General features: G+C 43.4%; 1 protein-coding gene across 3 annotated transcripts in view; it reads right to left on the minus strand.

The window, feature by feature from the left end:
- TUB (TUB bipartite transcription factor) overlaps positions 1–17,047 on the minus strand; it is a 112,515-nt gene extending 95,468 nt beyond the window's left edge. For 2 of the 3 annotated variants that reach the window (XM_015864098.2, XM_015864097.2), the window contains exon 1: positions 16,653–17,045. In XM_015864098.2, the coding sequence (XP_015719584.1) occupies positions 16,653–16,708 (56 nt within the window). In that variant the 5' untranslated portion in view covers positions 16,709–17,045. Of the gene's footprint in view, positions 1–16,652 lie in introns of all 3 variants that reach the window. The other variant, XM_015864096.2, reaches the window with a different exon arrangement.
- Positions 17,048–20,193: the final 3,146 nt, after the last annotated feature.

Raw genomic sequence — 20,193 nt, forward strand, 5'->3', positions numbered from 1 at the left:
AATAAAAAAACTCCTCATTCCTGAGTTTTATTTTTTAACAAACAAGAGATAAAATCAGTTAATTATTTGTTTTCAATTATTTCAGTATAGTATTTCAATATGGCATCTCAAGACTTCCAACAGACAATTGGCACCACATTTTCTTCTCTAGCATTAGTAATTCTCAGCATAGAATGTGGTTTCAGGATATTTGTAAAGGTGGTCCAAAAGAGCTCCCTCTTGCATTCCATGTCAGCAGGAAAGCAAGTTTGGACACATTCTCCTACATGCTAGATATCAGGCAAAACGTTGGTAAAATACTTACTCTGTCATTCTCCCAGATCTCCTCTGTGAGCCACACTGATATTTAAAAATATATTTGTACAGGCAGGAGCTTGACTTCTTCAGCTGCCCTTACAAGAAGATTCCACACATTGTGTGAGCTTCTCAGTCAGACCACAGACAGAAATTGGGATATTTAGACAGATGCAAAGATACCACATATAACAAGTCTAAAAAGGCAAGCATTCGTAAGCTGCTGAATAAATCTTGTTTGCAGTTAAACTGAAATGTTGATATAAATAATTCTTATTTCTCATGGAGATTTACAAAAAAATTAAACAAATTAACAACCAGGTGCTCCTGTAGTTTTTGATCAGAAGCCTTAGGCAAATCATCACAAAATGCCGCAGGGGAACAAACAGTGCTCTTCCTTTGGCTCAATTCAAGGAGACAAAGCATTTGCTTTCCACTTTGTCTTTTTTAAAATCTGATATTTGTCTGTGTCAGCAGAGCACTGTTGTAAAATGTCAAGTAATTCTAAATTTTAAGCATAAGAGATTCTGATATGCAGCCACCTCACAGCCTTCCTCTAAAGTGATCTTTGTTTCACATAAGGTGATCCAAGCTCACAGACCACTGAGCCAACACACCTCCATGTTACACTTCCAGGGCAGGAAGAAACAGTAATGCTGTGCAAGAAAGGAGCCCTCATTAATTTTGCTTTCATATCCCACATATTCTCTTACAATACAACATGGAGCTACGGCCGTGCTGGGATTTGTGCCACAGCTGGCTGCATTTTCCTAATGAAGTAGTCAACAGTGCATTTTAGAATAACTGTCATCACGTATTTTTTCTAAAGAAAAATGACAGGGTTAGGATTTCATGGATCTGGTAAGCAGAATGAAAGCCTTCCTCAGCAGCTCAAACATAACATATTCTTAGGAGGGGCCTCAAAGTGTTTCAGTAGACATGATCAAGCAAAGGGCGATGCTTTTTGTCCCCAACATATGATAAAAATACAATATTTCATCAATCCTCAATACCAATTCAAATATCCAGTATACGTAAGGCTTGAAATCTAGAGCTATGTGGCCTACTGTGAATTCATATAGATATTTTACAAAAGCATAAAGATAAATATTAACAATCAATATTAACAATCATCAACGATCATTTTAAGAATAACATTTTTCTTTTATATGTGACTTGGATAAATAAAGTCAACATATAATGTGAAGAGGAAAGGAAACTATGAGCTGAAACTGATTGGGAACAATTTTCCACGTCAGAAATTCCAGTTCAACTAAGAATCCATTTTAAAGAATTGGAAGCACTTAACTTAGGATTCCAAAGAATCTTGTTTCAAGAACCAGCAAGTCATTTTGACTTGCATTCTGAATTTCATATAAATCAAAACAAGTCATTTTGACAATGTTCTGTCAAGACTATTAGCAGTAATTAATCTATTCCCAGGAAACCTTTCAATTTCAGCCGGAAACGAGACATGTCAAGGCTGTTGATGGCTCTAGCAGAAGCACTGTAAGAAAAAGCTTTCCTCCTTCAGAGGCCTCGTGTGACCATTCCTGTATGTTTATACAAAAAGTACTTCATCTGACTGCACTGCAGCATGCAATTTACTGCTGTGGTTAGCAGCGGGTGGATTTTGTATTATATACACCAGTTTGTAAAAGTCAAAGTTGTAGAGGAAGAAACTTCAGACAAATTCAATTTGGAGTTACTTTAATATCTGCAGCACTCATATGTGCAGAACCCAGACTTTCAAGGAAAGCTAGACAGCAGCAAGAATCTCAGCTTTATTGGAAAACAAACCCCAAAACCTTCTAATTACCTTATGACCCCCAAAACTGGCAATTTCTAAATTGTTATGACTCTTTTCAGGCTTACTCTACACAACATCTGTCTGCCACCCAGATTTTCAACACAAGTGTTGAGGATGGACATAGATGCAGACAGATGCTGTGTGCTTATTGAGGCAGATCATGGTGAAAGCTTATGATTTCCACTCAGTTGCCTGCTCAGCTTCTTAAAAAGTAACTCTTCCTTTACTCACAGCCCTGTGCATCAAATTGTTCTTTCCAACACACAAAACATTTTCTGTTGAATTAATCACACAGTGTTTGCTTTGTGTAATACCCCTCATCACACATCCATTTTTTTTTGGCCCAGGAGATCCCTTGCTGACAGATAGGACTTAGGAAGTCTTTCTAAAAGCTAAACTTTTAGAGTTCCTTCTGCTCTGGCTTCAATCAACTTCTCTTCCCTAGCACCTCCAATTTATACTTACTATCCCTAACTTCCCCAGTAGAGACTCCAGAAGTCCCCAGTGCTACATCACCATGGCCATAGCTTCAAGAGGTGCATCTGGAACTCTTTCACTAGGAGGAGAGAAGGCTCAGAAGGGACCTCATCTCTGTTCATAAATAGCTAAAGGGCAGGAACCAAGCTGCTGCAGCAAGAGGCAACGGGCACGAACTGCATCACAGGAAGAACTAAGAAACATGATGACAGACCCACTAGAGCAGCAGGCTGTCATCAATCAGGCCTGGTTGTTCCTCAGCATTCTTCTCTCCATCAAGTTACCAAGTACTGCCTGAATTTATATTGGTTGCACTGTCCAGCACAGAATTTTTCACTTTAGAGTTTGCCATACTGCATCACCTGTTGTTTCTCATTTATGCTGTGTTCTTCCTGCCTATCCCCTGCCTGCATCTTCCCAACACATGCCTGTAAAGATTAAGGCTTAGAAGAGCCTCCAGTGTGATGAGAGCACCCTTGGAGGTCTTGGAGTTTTAAGACATGGCCTTAACTCATCATTTTCCAGTTAGAGCTGAAGGTAGTTGCCTAGGCAACAAGTCTGATTCATCAGCAGTGAATTGTCAGGGCAACCGCCTCTGGCCAAGCCTGGGATGCACTGAACAGCACTGCTGAGGAGTAGAACAGCTGCCAGGCATGGAGAGATGCCCCCAAAAACTGCAAGTTAAAAGGTAAAAGCTTCTGCTGGAAGATTTATTTGCTAAGCCAAAGACAGACAGTTTGCCTTTGTCCATCCCAGATGAAATGAGTATTTCATAAGGAAAGAAAAATACTTTGAAATGTTTGGCCAGGAGAGCAATTGTTTCTGAACATAATATATGTCCATGTAACATAGAGACCCTTCAGTGGTTTGTTTGCAGCTTCCTTTCCTTGCATCCCACTGCTATTTGGGAGACATCACTGATTCAGTGTGGGAAGAAGCTCACTCTGTTGCTTCATGAAGAATTTGCTCTTCTTTCAGTATTTCTTCCATCATGCTTCCTTTTAGAATATTTGTGCAGAGAAGAATGTTTCTGGATATGGCAGGTGTCATGAAGAAACCTCACCACCACACTAGCAGCCTTCTCCTTTTTGCTCATAAAGTCTCAGCCTCAAGGGAGTAGGGGAAGGCCTGCTATGTCATCGACACTGCATCTTTCACACATCTTATCCTCAAAAGAGCAGCAATCAAACCAGAGTCCTCCAAAAAGCAGAAGCAGCACAGCACCATGCTTTGGCATGACTGCATAAACATAACGTAGTTGGACAAAAAGGCTTTTTATTCCCCCTCCTACAAGAGCCTCAGGGAATTCAGCTTCCCTTCAGTAACTGCAATCTGCATAAAGCTATTTTTTGCCACAGGCACTCGGTGCTGTATGACTTAGCACTTTGGAGTAACACTCAGTCTTGCCAATGACAGCAGCTCTGGGGCTTGCACGTAGAATAGCCCCAAAATGGGGAGAATGTATAGGAAAACTGCACAGGATTGGCTTCACCACAGCTCTGTGATCCCTGGCAAGTGAAAGGACTGCCCAGTTTTCACGGGTTTGCTAATGGGGAAGTGCTGAGTGGTGTCAGCGACAGCTGTGACACACACTGAGCATCAGGCTGGCTCTTCTAGTCATCTAAGCTGCCAAAGACACAGACTGAATTTCTCAAAGTTCAGGCTCCAGGAGATGAGATCCAGGAGACGAGATCCAGTTTCCAGACAAATGCAATGTTTTGTGATGACTGTCTTCAGTCAGCAAGTACAAATAAGGTACAGTTATTCAATGAAATAGAGCTTTAAAATTGTTGCCATCAAAAGTATGAGGAATGATGTCTTGTAACACCCATCAAGGCAACTGAACATGATATATAATGGCAAGTAGAGCAGAAGAGAATGTGTGTGGAGTTTGAGGCAGAGGGGCTACCCAAGTCAAACGCACTAATTTTCTGCTTGGGACTAGAGCCCCCATTCCCACTCCCCTTTGATGACATGTTTTCACAATGAGAATGAATGGCATGAATGGCATCTACACTGCTTGCTTTTCATGGCAGCCTATTGTCATTGCCTTGTCTTGCTCATGCTCTACTTTGGATGGTGTGGTTAAAAGGTAAAAAACATGTTAAAAGACAGCAGCTCATCTTCTGCAGATCTTCCAGCTGATACTTCTTCATTTTGAGAGTAAGCTTTCCTGTACTGACAGAGACCGCATACACTTGGAGCAGAGAAATGATCCAAAGACTAATATTTGCAAAGAAAGTGTCCTGCTACGCATAGGCCACCACTTTCTGCAAAAGAGCACCTGAAAACAAGTTTCCCATGTCTAACAATACATACAGCACAAGGGAGCAAGCACAATCCCAAGAGATAACAGACCCTTCCACCAAAGGCTGCCCTGCTTAGTGAGTTCGTGCAACCTAAGGCACGCACCATCAGCACCATGCTGTCAGTTAGTTGCCACTAAGAAGTCATAAAATTTCAGTTTAAAATTAAAAAAGGAGGTATGCCTTGACAATTGACTCCCCTCAGCCCCCCACATACCCCACTATAACAGGAGACAGCAAACACAAACAGGTTTCTTTTTTGAGCCCTATCAACACAGTCAACCACACTCTTGCACCCATTATAATGGAAATATTCCCAACTAAGGTGCTGTCTGGCTGCAGCTACATTGTTGCACAGCAAAGAGTTCAGCACTGCCAAGCTACACTCTCTCCACAACCGCCACAAGGAAATGCTGCTTCAAAATATGATTAATACCTCAACAAAAGAGCCCATATTGCTCTGGCCAACTGTCAGCTAATACACTAGTGAGACAGCACAGATTTGATTCAGAAGGCAATTGACTACTCCACGTGACAGCTCAGCCAGGAGCTAAACCAAGCATGCAGCTGTGGACGTCTACCTTCTCTGCCCCCAGCTTTCTCCACTGCTGAGACACAAAATAACAATGCCTGTTTTTCCTGATTGTCCATCGCCAAAAATTAAACAACAATAAAAAAACAGTAAGAAAGGGCAAGACGATGAAGTAGCACAGAAGAGGAATGAAAATGATGGGGATTGAAGGCATTGGAAGAAAACAAAGCATCTTCCCAATCTTCATGTATTTCTTAAGTGCATTTCCTGCACTAAAACCTTTCCAGACTGAAGGATAAGAATATGATTTTGGACAAAAATACTCATCCAGTAGCCCTAAAAGCTTTCTAGGATACCCAGAGGACATCAGAAGAATCTCATTGGAGGTGTATAATTCACAGCTACAGGGCACGCAGGATGGTAGAGATAGCACAGAACACTCTGACAGTTCACAGGGAGTGTCACAGAGTGAACTTCTTTGGAAACATCCAATTCTAGAGATTTCTCATCTTCTGATGTCTAATAAGAAACATTCCTTCCATGCCTGGGCAAGTGAGATGTCCCTAACTTCACTCAAGCCTCTGCTCTCAGTATCAGAAGAGAAGAATCCAGGCTCCCTCCTCTCAGCAGCATTTCAACAAGTCATTAAAGCAGAGAGGCTAGGAATAGCCCAGACTCCGCTGCCTGCTCAGCCATCACTGCCTGTTTCTCCCCAGCCCTGCACAGGGCTGGTCACCTCTCCACAGAGCTCTGCTGTTCTCCTTTTAGGCACTACCATCCTCCCCCAGTCCTTCTCTGCTGGCAGCACATGAGATGCTCCTTGGGATTTCCTGAACAGGCACTCTCCCAGGAGCAATTAGCAGCAAACACCATTAATGCTCTGTAGACTGGCTTGATTTCAACTTATAGAGGCCTTCTTGTTTTTATTTACTCTCGTACATGCTGACAAATCTTCTCCTGAGACAAGCATCTCCCAGGCTTTACTTGTTTGCTGTGTTTGCCATAGCATCCCTTCTGCCTGCTTTGTAGCAAGAAGCTACAGAGCCATAAGTGGATTTTTTTTTGTCAGTCAACACCACTTCTGATGAAAAACATCAGTCAACTGGAAACCAAACTGTCATTGAATCACCTTCAGGCAACACAGCCATAATTTCCCTGCTGCTTCTTTGACTCATCCTTGTATTCCTCCAAAGGGGGAGGTTGGGCAAACAGGGCAAGATGCAGGCTGCACACTCATGACCACCAGCAGGCATCTCCTTCACCTCAAAGGAGTTCAGCCTGTTCTCAGCTTCTATCCCCCCCCCCACTGGAGGGTGATGAACTGCACTGAGGTGCTCAGGCAGGACGAGTTCCCCGCGCAGGTACCTGCACCCACAGTTTGAATTGTGCTGCAAGCAGTGGAGCATAGCTGCAGTGAAGAGACAAGGCATAAAGTTTAGTCCCTACAGCTAACAGTGGTTAAAAACCCCCCAGAATAAACACACAGACCTATATAAACTTAGCAGAGGGTGTGATCAGAGCCCAAGGCCTGTCAGCAGCACACCACAGGCTCTTCAGTATGTACTGCAAGACTAAGATGGAGAGCAACATCATCAACAGAAGTCCCTAAAATAGAATAACACTTCTTGTCTCTTCAGCAATGTTCTGTTTCACATTATGAGAGTATTTTTCTTTCTGAATCCGTGGGTTGGAGCATGAATTCAGGACATAACAGCTCAAAGAGTGTCTAGATAACAAAAATTGGTCAATTGTTATTTGAATTGCAGTTAAATCGCTATTTCTGTTCCTCACCATCTTCCCCAGAGCAGTAATGCTTTACCACCATGAGTCCTGCAAGTAAGGGAGATAACAAATGTACTGTATATAAAGCCAACCGCCACTGTGGCTTTTGACAATTCCAAATCCAAACTGTGGAAACCTATTAGATGTGATATAACCTGATTTATGTTCAAGGAAAGCCAAATAGAAAGTTATACAATTGTATAGTCATCATATTCATTTCTATTCATGCGTTTTTTTAGTACTCTCCTTTTTTTGTTCTTATTTCCATCCCCTTTTCACTAAGGGGGAAAAGCTTAAAGCTTGTCATCATTCTCTAATTTACGAAAGATATTACAGATACAATTAGGGATGGCCTCAGGTGCTTGCCAGAAGTTTCCATGAATTGGAGCCTCCAGCGCTCATAAGCATATCTGGGGCCAAGGTGGGAAGTTGGAAGCTGCAATTAAATGTCAGCCTGAATCTAAATGAATCAGTAAAGCTGTGGTGAGATGTCCCCCTGGAACCTTTGCTCTTCTCTCACCTTTTCCAGCAGAGCTGAATGGAAAAGCACAAAGTTGTGCATGAAGTTCAAGCAAAGGTGAATCTTAACTGAGCTGAACAAGCATTTAAGCACGGCATCACTGTGTCACAGACAGTGAAATTTTAGTACTTACTTGAATGTTTCATTGTATAGGGATGGATTTTTCAATTATCTCGAACTTAATAAAATGAAATAACTTACAGACCTGCCGTATCTTCCGCAGATAGATGCTGGTGGTACACATGGACAGAAGCCGGGTAAAATTAGAATACTTTTCTCATGATATCTACATCACATTAAAAAAGCCTGAATCTTTGATGCTTCAGAGAGGGATTATAAAAGGCCTCCTATACTGTTCTCTGCTATGTAATGAGTTGTATCACCCCCTCTGTCTCCTGCCTATTCTCATCTAAGTCACCTACACTTCCTTTCCAACTACCTATACAAGCTACATCATGACCAAGATAAAAGGAAAAAAAAAAAAAAAAAATTAAAAAAAATGGTAAATTCAGAAGGGGTGGCTGTATAAAATAAGCCATCATAAAATCAAGAATCATGGAGTGGCCTGGGTTGAAAAGGAACATAATGACTATCTAGTTTAAACCCCCCTGCTATGTTCAGGGTTGCCAGCTGCCAGACCAGGCTGCCCAGGGCCACACAATCACACGGTAAGACCTGCAAATGTCTCTGCTGGAGCATCATATCCCTACTGGAGGCTCTTCTGTGCTGTTCAACACTTCGAAATAACAAAAGCACAAAAATCATAGCAGCTGTTCTTTGGGACAAAGTCCAGACAAAACAACCATCTAAGGAGGTAAGATACAAAAAAAAAAAAAAAGAAGGGAAGATACAAAATAATCGTCTTTGCAATGTTGTGCTTTGCAAGATGCATAAAATTCACAGAAGAGGGAGTTGGGCTCATATTTCCAATCACATAAACAGTCCCACAGAGTAACAGGCTGCAAGCTAAATGAAAGAGGCATTTTTACCAGAAAGACAGTTGTCAACGCAGGAAGCTTAAGCTGAGTCAAAGATAAATGCATGGCTTCCTCTAATGCCCCATGCATACACCATTCTTACATTTGGCTTTTAATTCAGCGTCTTATTGGCATTGTGTTAGCATAACTACACCACAGTCAGCGCAACAGAAAAACATCACTGCAGCAGATAAGAAGAACAAATGCTTCTGGTTTTCCAGACACTTTACCCTAACTTCATTTTAAAACAACCAATTAGTCCATATAAACTTTTCAGTGAACAGATGCTATATACAGATGACACATTGGTAAGGATGCTATACTGAAGAAAACGGGGTTTGGTCACCACATCTAAGCTTCAATTGCATGCAGAGGGACAATCGTGTTCACTCTGGACAATCTCAGCCCCAGCCTGCCTAGGAAGATTCTTGCTAGACAAATTTCCACTGCAGCACAGCGCTGCTGGTGTTTCACTTTGCCCTACAGGCAGCCCATAGCTGATGGCCAGGGAGATGATACATACTTGGAGAATATCTCTGCCTTCCCACCTTGCTTTCCAAGCAAGAGGCGGAGTATTTGCATTTAATGATACCATATTTGAGATGATTTATTTAATAATCCCTGTCATCAGGTTGAAGCTCTGCTCTTGAAGCTCCAGAAATCATGAACAGAAATTTAGCTGTTGTTCCTTGCATCAGGAGACCATGAAAGCAATGCATCTTCACAGATAGTACAATTCAGACAGCAAAAAAAAGGTGCAGTATAATACTATGGTTGCTTATTTTTCATATGAGGAAGCAAATAACATCTGTACAATAAAATACTTCTCCAAACACAAGAGGACAATGGGAGCAAAAGCTCCGGTTTTTAGCAATTCTGGAACATCAACTCAGCTCCAGTTTAAGGCCAGGTCTTGTTTTTTAGTCCACAGTTTCTTTTCTTGGTAGATATAATCTAAGGAAGACTATATTGATTTGATGCAGTTCACCTGGTGTGCTTCTTTAAATCATTTTAATATTTGCAAACACATGAATGAAAATAGCCCAGCGACTGATATGAACATCTTTGACAGTAGTATCCAACATCCCTTGCTTCAAGGTAATCCTCTTATAGTGATTAGTAGCAGAACAGAAGGGTTCTAAGGAGGGACTTAAACAGGCTTTGGCCTCAGCTGGGGTTCATAGCCCAGACCGGCTCCTGCACTTTCCACGTCAGTGGCCCAAATTGAATTTCAAAATCCCCATTAATTAATACATTTAAGAGGTTGCTAGGTAGAAGAGAAGAAAAATAAGACATGCAAGAGGGAAAATGTAGCTTACGTGCCGTGCACTCAGGACAAAAGGAGAGAAAGTTCAGAGGGCAGATATGTGGTTATTGGAAAGAGGTGATAGTATGTCTATGTCTGCTGAAGAGTACAATTGGGAAGCAAACCACAGCCTTCCCCCAAGGTCAGGGCAAAAATACACTTTTCAGTACAAATCATACATCTGCTGTAGTCTGGATTAAAATCCAGGGCCATTTCAAGCATGCCAGGCAAGCAGCCACCCTGAATATCTTACAAGCCTTTTTTCACACCATATATTGGGGTCCAGATCCAGTGCCACTGCTGCTCAACTCCATCTCAGTATTTACCCATTACTCACTCATCTCTACCAAGACAAGACTGTGAACTCTTTATTATTTTGAGGACTTTACCTTCAGAAATCTGTATTGAGCAAGCTATTTGCTTTTCTGAGATTCACTTAGAGCTAATTAAAACCATCTAAATCCACTGACCACACGTCATTCTTGGTAGCTAACAGTGCTTTGCACACACATAAAAACCAAGCTTGGAAGTGAGACTGAGCAGCAGCTTAATAATCAATAGATGCCGATTTGCCTACCGGTCATTCTCCTTATTTCCTCCTTTAAGTTTATCTGTGCCTTCCAGAAAATTAGTTCAGATCTGAATGCACTGTTTAATTATACAGATAGCTAAATTCTGAAAATCAGATCGGAACTGTTTGATCCCCTTGTGAAATCCAAGTTTCATTAAGTTATCTTAAAGCAGCAAATTTGACCTGGGAAGGCCCTTACAGTTGTTCTTCAGTTATACTTCACATGGAAAAAAAAAACAAAAAACAAACAATAAAACACTAATTACTTGAAAATCAAGAGAGGGATAAAGTAGAAATGGAGATTTACTACTAGGATCTGGAGCTTCTCGGCATAGACTGTCAGAGAAGCAGAGCAGCCCCAGCTATCCAGGAAGCACCTTGACTTCCATCCCTGCCACAGAAGACCAAGAGTGGCCATGCAAGTTCCCTGTCCTCTGGTGGAATTCTAGGTGACAGCTCTATCAAACAACCTGCATGATCATACATATAAAGCCCAACGAAGCACTGCAGAATTTGGCTTTGATACCTCAAGAGTCTCCACAGAAAATGTTTCAATAGGACTTTTGGACAGAATTTTCATTTGGACAAAATATAACTTCAATAAATATATTTTGAAGGATTGTCCATAAGCTCTGTGAAAACAGGACTGAGTCTAAGTAGGCATTCAAAACAAACAAAGGTAATGGTCTACCTCTTATTCCTTTCCTTGTAATTTAAACTGCAGAATTCTTTCCTCATCTATAGTGCATCAGAAAAAGCTGTGTGAAGATGCTCATTGGCCTTATGTTCTGTGTCTCATTGACCCTGTAACATAATCACCGAGTTCTGCATGGACCTATTTATTTCCTCTCTGCTTCAGTGTTCAAAAACTCATAATTCTGAGCTACTATCAATGTAACTCCTAATACAGCACACATCATAGCTTTTCCCTTTCCCAACCACATTCTCCACTTCTTAGAAAAAGTTATAATAATTTCTGCTATAGGACTGTTTTTTTTTTTTTTCTTGCCTTATATCTTCGTTGTGGTAACAGAAAGCACTCTTGCAGAACACACAAAAAGAGTGAAGGAGAAGGAATAAGATCTACCAAATGATACCAAAGCAATGCTTCTTATGGCATTTCACATAGCACTCACCCTTTATTTATGATTTCCTATTGCCCTTATTACCCTGAGGAAACGCTGGAGTCATCTTCATGGCTCAAGAAAAATCCTCAATACAGGTTTTAAGCATATAATTGAAAGAAACATGGGAGGTTTTATAGAAGCCTACAAATGTTGTAAAAATATACATTCATTTTGTTTCTACTTTTTCTCTCCATCTTCTACTAGAAATCATCACTGAATTTGTTAATGAGAGCTTGCTAATGAACTCTCCAAACAGGAAGGAAACAGGCTGTCAGCCTGAAGCTGAGGCAGTTTGCTGCATTGCCCTTTACTGTTCCAATGTGGAGATCATACCACTTACCCCATGACTTCACAAAGAAAGTAAAACATTCATTTCCATAGCACTGCTTTTTAAAAATAGTTCCAACTTGAAAGTTCCTGCAAGGCTGCCAAAACAGAGGGACCAAAATACATTTCTGTCTTGATACCAGTACTATCACTAAATATATAGGGAGATGTGAAAGTTCACATGATTCTTCATTGAATAGGTACATATTATGCACTTATCAGTATGTTATCTGTATGTATCAACTAGCATAAGGATATTTTGAAGGCTTTAGTGAAATAAAATCTTCAGGGGGAAAGAAAAAAAAACACACACAAGAATTTTATACACGACTATCTAGTTTTTTTCTTTAAAGCTCCCAGCTTAAGGTTACCAGCTATAAAATTAAATATTTCCCCCCCTCTCAAAATCTATCAGCTTCCATCACCTCCCAGAGATTTTTCTCTTCCTCCTTAACATTCTCCTACTGATCTGTTCTGCTAACCACTGGCTTCACCACATGCACCACAGCTCCAGTTCAACACTCTGCTCTTTCAGTTGGAAATCCCAAGATCACGCTCCTTTACATACTACACATTTATTCCCTGTGCCTTCAGCATTTTCCGCTTTCCCCAGATGATACATATATTTCTCTGCTGCATGAAACATTTGGATAACATTTTTTTTTCCTCAGCCATTTATTTGTCCTGAAAAAGCTTAGAAGTCCTCCTTTTCTTTAGAGTCTGCTCCTTTCCTCCTCTATCATAGCGAAAGATAACCTCCTGTTGCCCCCTCCCTCTCCAGTGCTACTTGTCCCTTTTCATTTCTGCTTACTTAGCAAACCAGCTGTAGCGTGTACCTGAGCAAACATCCTCCAATCAGATTGCCCTTACAATTGGTTGAAATGGTTATTAATAACATCTTTCAGGCCAAGGTTCAGGAGGAACAACTCCAGCTTCTTCTCTGCAAACAGAAGCCATCTGTGTACTCCTCCATGCCACCCACAGCCTGTGCCTGTCCTCCATCAGGGTGCAGGTTCCTGCATCTACTTTGCCAACCACCCCCATCATGTCCACTAACCCATACCCCTCAGTGCCACATCTGCAAGGTTCTTGAGCACCTCCAGAAGCGATGACTCCACCACCTTCCTGGGTAGCCCATTCCAATGTATTACAACTCTTTCTAAGAATACATTTTTTCCTAGTATCCAACCCAAGAAGGATGTGTGCGAACACACCTGCAAATCCTTCATAGTGTTTTGACTTGTGGATGAAAATAAATTTCCCAGCTCTAGGCTCTCCTATGCAATTGATATTATGACACTGTATTGTGGAAGAGAGGGAAAAAAAAAAAAAAGAAAAAAAGCCAACTAAAAAATGACCCAGATTTCCAGCAAACCTGTATGAACACAGATGGCAGAGGAGAAAAGGGTGGTGGTGTTCAAGATAAGGAAATATCAAGCATTCACCCACTGGGTGCCAAATCCTGCTTCATTCATGGGAAAGGACTGAGCTTCCTCTCCAAGTACACAAATTCTTGCTGTATTTAGGTCCTGAGAAGACCTGAAGATCCATGGGGACTGGAAACAGAGCTACAGTCAGGCTTTGATGTAGGAGCAGCAGTACTGGAAACTGTGTAGAAAGGGATGCTATGTAACTTCTAAGAAATGTGCTACCTTCTCATAAGAGCAGGCATAGAAAGTGACAAGAGCAGTTCAGGACACCTAGTAGCTCCAGATTCTGTGAGCAGGTCAGTGGATGAGGCTTGAGCTGGCTCTGCAGCAAGTAGAGCTCCTTCCATGTAGTCAAAGCACGCTCACTACTGCAGGCTTAGGGAGGTAAGAAGCATACCTGTTTCCTGATTTCAGACATGATACATCAAAGAAGAATTACAGTTTCCTTAAGAAAGCCTTTTTGAATGGGAGTTCATAGAACATCTCCTATTTACTCCTTGAGAACAGCGTGTCCCAGAAAAGATCAAGGTAGAGGAGTTGAAAGCCCTGAAAAATTAGATCTAAGATTGAAACCCTTCAACACCATGGCCTAAACACACAGTCACAGCTTTTCAACACAAGGTAAAAATAGGCAGAACAGAAATAGCAGCTTCAAAAGGGAGCCATGATCAATGCTGATATCCAGGATAGAGCAAAGAAAGATTAATGGAAATGAGTCTTCAGCTGCCTTCAAGAGTTGAAACATCCCAGGAGTAAGCTTACTAAAAGGTACTTCCAATTGCTAGTGGAGAAAACCTCCATTAATCACAACGAGATGATTTGTTACTCTACTATGGATGCAGGAATAAAAATAGAAAGTGAATATGGAAATGAAACAAAATAGATAGAGGAGAAAGGCTGTGAACGCGTTGATCTTGTGAAGAAACATAAGAAAGGAGGGAAGAAATTGCAGCTCAAACCAAGACATAAAAGGAGGACAGGTGGAAAGGATGAGCCCTTGATGTAAGACTCGATGCAGCTCCTCCAGTCTCCAGCCAAGACACAGAAACCACCAGGCCCTACACTCACTCCAATGAGAAATGCCATGAGGAGTCCTGAGTGCTTCCAGCACTTTGAAACATCCACAGTTTTTGCCCATATTGCTGCCTTGTCCCTGCTTTTGGCTCTAGGGATTCAGAGTGATGAGGAAATAATCACAGCACTGACATGGAAGGAAGGCACAGACCTCACGTTATGCCTAATGCAAGATTGGCCTTTAGGAAGCCAACAGTGAGATTGTGGGGATGCCATACTCACTGATAAGGAGCATTTTTGTGCTGTACCTGTTTCTCTTTTACATTCATGCTAATATAGCTTTAGGGGTTGGAATAACAATAAGAATGAAAACAAACAAAAAAAAAAAATCCAACAACTTTCCTATACTGAAAATAGCACTTGAGGTGATTTTTTTTTATCTGGTCTCTGCTAATTGTTTGTGCATCTCTCTTCATTCAGTACAATTAACTGCATGAATTTTCTCTCTGAAAGAGTGGCCAGGCATTGGAATGGGCTGCCCAAGGAGGTGCTTGAGTCACCATCGCTGGATGGGTTCCAGAAACATGGAGATGTAGTGCTTTGGGGTATGGTTTAATGGGCAGTATGATGGTAGTTGGGCATCTGGACTACATGGCCTTAGAGATCTTTTTCAACTTAATGATTGTAACTAGAACTGCAGTTCTCAGCACTAACAGGTCATTGCCCAGACTGCCTGCCTGACCAGGACACCAGGAGGTCTGGCAGTACCAACCACACAACCATGTGTTGTGCTTACAGGAGCCCACCTCTTACACAACAGCAATGCACTTCTGCCCATTGCCTGAGCTTTGGGCCCAGTCATTGTTGGAGAATCCTGAAATGCCTTGCCACAAACCAACTGCCCCTGGAACAGATGTGACATATTGTGGCTGCTGGTGACAGTACTGCCATTGTAGCAGTCCCCCCTCCCATCCCACAAAGGTCTACAGGGATAATCAGCACATCATCCTCCCAGCCTGAAACCAATGTGTTGTAACATCAAGAAAAACAGAAGCAAGTCTAAGAAAAGAGAGTTTCTAGAAGTTATTCAATCACAACCAATGCTCACTACTACCAAAGGGTGTTTCTGCCAACAGAAGGATCCCCCCCCCCAGCTCTGTCCCTCTTTAGTGAAGTCAAAGATGGGGCAGTGATTGTGATCCGATCACAAACACCAGCAATCAGGGTTCAGATAAAGAAAAGAGTTACTGCCTCCTCCTGTCATGGGCCTGGGCATGAGCAGGGTGTGGGAGGACAGTGTCAATGTGCGAGAACAACTTTGCAGTGTTTTTTCAGCAAGGGAAGGCTGTCAGGAAAAGCAACAACTCATTCCTCAGCCTCCCAGCACAGCCAGCTGAAAAAGAAATACGTATTATGCAGCCATCAGTTTGCGTGCCTTGGATTTATTGTGAACGTTTTTATAAGCTGGAAACTAGCTGCTAATAAACCATGCTGGAGGCTGAAATCCATACATATTTCTGCTGAGGCAACACACAGAAAACAAGTGCAACTCTCTGGATAGATGCATGAGCCATAAACCCCCACACCAGGGAGTGTAGGCGGCACTGAATACAGGTTTAAGCCCAGAAAACACTTCCAAAGGTAATTTCTTCAGAATATTTTGGTGGTTTGCAGTAGTGATTCAGTCAGATGGTAACAATGCATCTGACTGCATTTCAGATGTAACACACAGACACACAAAAAGGAAGAGTACCGAGTTTGCTCTTTTTCACCCAGCTCAAAGAACTGTCAGTCAACACTGTGAATCACCTGAAATCAAACCTGATGGTGCAAGGATTGTTCCCCAGGAGAGGAGGAACATCTGGCTACACATCACAGCACAGAGATGTCACCTGTCTCAGCACTACACCTGGCCCAGTTCTGCGTGCACAGACCACACACAGTCTCCCCAGCAGCTCGGCTTGGCACTGCCACTGTGCAGCCACAACCCATTCTCAAACAGGAGTTTGGACTCACAGGAAGCACCCAGGTGCCAGTTCTGAGCCGTAGCTACCAGAGATTGCCTCTCTGCGAGTCTGAACACTGCTCAGTTCATCCCTATGAGCACATTGAGCTGGAGATAACCCTGGTAGGGCCAGAGCAATACCCAAAAAACAACAAAAATTGGGATAGACGATACCTGTTGTAACTCCACCTGCTGTAAGACATGGTCCTGCTGCTGCCGACTCCATCCATCTCTGGCTGGCTACGGCACGCCCAGCATCCCCGGCCTCCCGCGGGCACCGAGCAGGGCTCCGCACTGCCTGGAGGGAGGCAGGCCGGGTGCCGCCGGCCTTGCGCAGTGGGGCCAAAATTCAGCGCCTGCTTCGCGTTGGGCTGTGCATGCACGGAACAAACCACTGCCGCGCGGAGGAGGGTTGCAGGTAGGGACGGGGGGCTCCCAGGGATCCCGTCCCACGATGCTCTCGGCCGCCTGCAGGCAGGAGGGCCTCAGGTAACGAACTGGAGCGACGGTGCTAAGCGGCTTAAGAGATATTCGGCTGGAGCTGCGCTTGCGAGCGGCAGCTTGTACGTCTCCTGCTCCGGCACACGCTTCTTCTTTCTTTCTTTTTTTTTTTTTTATTTATTTATTCTGGTTGCCACAGATACGGGCCCATCGCGCTGACATCAGCCATCTCCCAGCACGCCGCCGTCCCTGGGTCTTTCCAGCAGGATCATTGAGGCAGACAGCAATTAGCAGGGCACGAGCCGCGTTTCTCACTCACCACAGCTCCTGCAGGAAGAAGCCCCCAGCCGTGGGGCTGAGTGTGTGAGCCACAACACAGGGCAGCAAGCAGCACTGTGTGGACCTCTCCTATGCTCATCCCCAGCAGCCTGGGGTTTTTTTGTGAGTGTGTTTTCTTCTCAGAAGCAGAACAAGTATTTCCATCCATTTTAACTATTCCATGCTACTATCAGGGCAACCTCATCTAGTGCCTGATCTAGCAGGTGGCAACCTTGTCTACGAAAGGGGGCTGGAACTAAATGAGGTCCCTTCCAACACAAGCCATTCTGTGATTGTATGTTTGCCTGTAGTCAGGACGCCATCATTTTGCATCCCACTATTAATGGTTTTGCAGCACCAGAAACAAAGGAGAGCACTCCCTCAGGTGTCACAAACACCCACGTCCAGCATGCTTTCCTTTCAAACCAAGCTGCCTACTAGGGCTGGGTGGAGGGCAGCAGGCTGAAAGCAATGGTCACAGCACCACAATAGAAGGAACCTGTTTCAAGCTGAAAGATATTCACAGACATATGATACGCTCTTATTCACCACTCAGTTCACTGAGTTCACGTTAAACCCTTATTCTCCACAAAAGTTGCTACATTTTCAGTCCTTATTTTGGGAAGGTGGATGGGCTGAGCCCATAATCCCTTCCTGGCAGGCTACTAAAAACAAGTCTAAGAGCTTTTTCATGCTCCATATCAAAACTTCACTGAGTATTCTTTCACAGCCAGCAGTGAGGGTCTTCTCATTTCATCAGCTCTCCACTGGGTCTCACTGCTGCTGCACTCTCAGACAGAGCACTGAGCAAGCACTATAGTGAGCAAGAACACTGTCTTGGAACACTGAAATTACCACAGATGTTAAACAGGCAACAGAGCTGAGGCAGAATGTCCTTGACATCCCGTGCTGGTGTACACTGTGCTGCAAAGGAGTGGAAAACTACCTGCTGAGTCACTGGATGATGCTGAACGTCTTCAACAACAAGTCAAAAAGCCCAGCAGAGAACAGCTTCAGGTTGGGTGTTCTTGAAATAAGATGAGGTGGAAGCATGTTTCTGGGCCCAGAAAATTTCCCTGGGAAACATCATGTCTATGACCAACCACCTGCTAGAGGAGATGCCTCTCCCTGTAGCTGCAGACGATGCTCTTTGTGCAGCACAGCCAGCAGGTGAGCTCTGGAGGAGGACAGGCAGAGCTCTGTGCCTGTCAGACAGGAAAGGTGCTGAGATAAACCCCACTCTCAGGTTGGTGTGCCCAGTGGAGGGCCAGGGCTGAGCTGCCCACCACAGGGCGCCAGGCTGTGCCACTCTGCACTGCCCCGATTGCTTTCCTTCCACAGACAGAGCAGTTCCTCAATAAGATTATGACTCCCTCCACCGCTAATTCATGGTGACGCAAAGGGATTTGTCCGTGCCCTCAGGGCTGCTGTCTGTATGGGATGATGCTCAGAAGGTAGACGGAGACTAAAGCAACACAGGCTCTCTTCTGACACATGTAGGAATTGAGACCCTCGGTGATTTGTATGCACCACTTCTTGCTCCTGCAGCTAGCAGTGCCTGACCTCGAGCAAAACAAGATGCTGTACGTCAGCACTGATGGCTAAGGGGACACCCCTGTACCCATCTGCCATCTTAAAACGAGTGAGAGACACCTGAAAAGAAATGCTACACCATTTTGGGTGGGTTGCAAAATAGACTGTATCCTTAGCTAGCTGTAAGGAGGCAACACACACCTCTGGGATGGGCAGAAGAGGCTCCAGATACTTCACATCTACAACACAGACGCCACATGACAGTGCCCTGAATAGTATACTATTTTCTATTGGGGAACTAAGGAAGGAAGGGTGCTGCTGTTTAGTTTTTCAAATGCCAAAACAAAAGCTCATCTAATTGAGCTTAACAATTTTGTCTGAAAAATTGTTTAGAGTGTTGAGAGCCTCAAACCATTGTACCCAGCACATTTCTGCATTTAATCTTTCTTTCAAAGGCAAATACTGCTTCTAAAGATTCCTTGCTACAGCCATTACATTTCTAGCTTGTTTCCAATACAATGACCAACTTCATCCATCCGTCCCCCAAGCACCCTTGCAGAGAAGTCAGCATCATTAAATCTTACAGAAAGGAAATTGAAGCACCATGATTTTCCCAACAGCCACCAAAAAACAACAGGCAAATGTGTATATACACTGCCTGTCAGTGTCCCACAGAGGACTGCATGCTGCTTTTATCCATTTATACAGTCCTAATAGCTCTGGCAGCCCTGTACTGGCTCGTTAGCTGTTTTCATCCCCTGCTCATCCTGACAGTCTATAAAGGTGGGAAATGGCATACAGCAAATTCGAGGCTGTGCTATGGACTGCTACAGAGGCCTTCGGCAATACGTGGGGAAAAAAAAAAAAGAAGTTTGATTCCAGTCTCCATCTGCTGGTTTTGTTTTTGTACTGCATTCTTTCCTCAGGACTGGTATCTCAGTTATCCAAAACATTACACCACAAAGTGACCCCTCTGCTGCAGCCGACCTTCAAAAAGGGACGGCCAAGTGCCCACAGCACCACACAGCAGCGGTGAGGCTCTACCCAAGGGACAGTCCCAGCCCTCAGCACCGCCTGGCTGAGCACTGTGAGATGCTGAAAGTTCATACACTCCTCCAATTCCAGTAGGAATGACGACATCGGTCCCAGCACAGAACTTACAGCCAGAAGGTATTTCAAACCTCCACCCTGTGTTATATGTGTCATTCCCTGTGCTGCTCCTCCAGGGCTCCTCCTGCCTTCGTGATTCAGAAGCAAACAACTGCTAATACTTCCTTTGGCTGTGTTTTTGCACGCAACCACTGACACCCTTACAGATTTCTCTATTGCAGACAGCAAACAAATAAGACAGCAAGGCAGACCTGTCTGCAAAGCAGCGTGGTAACAAGAACCCTCTCTGGCTGCCACAGCAAAACTGGGAAAT

Source organism: Coturnix japonica, chromosome 5 (genome assembly GCF_001577835.2).
Source record: "Coturnix japonica isolate 7356 chromosome 5, Coturnix japonica 2.1, whole genome shotgun sequence".
Lineage (NCBI taxonomy): Eukaryota > Metazoa > Chordata > Aves > Galliformes > Phasianidae > Coturnix > Coturnix japonica.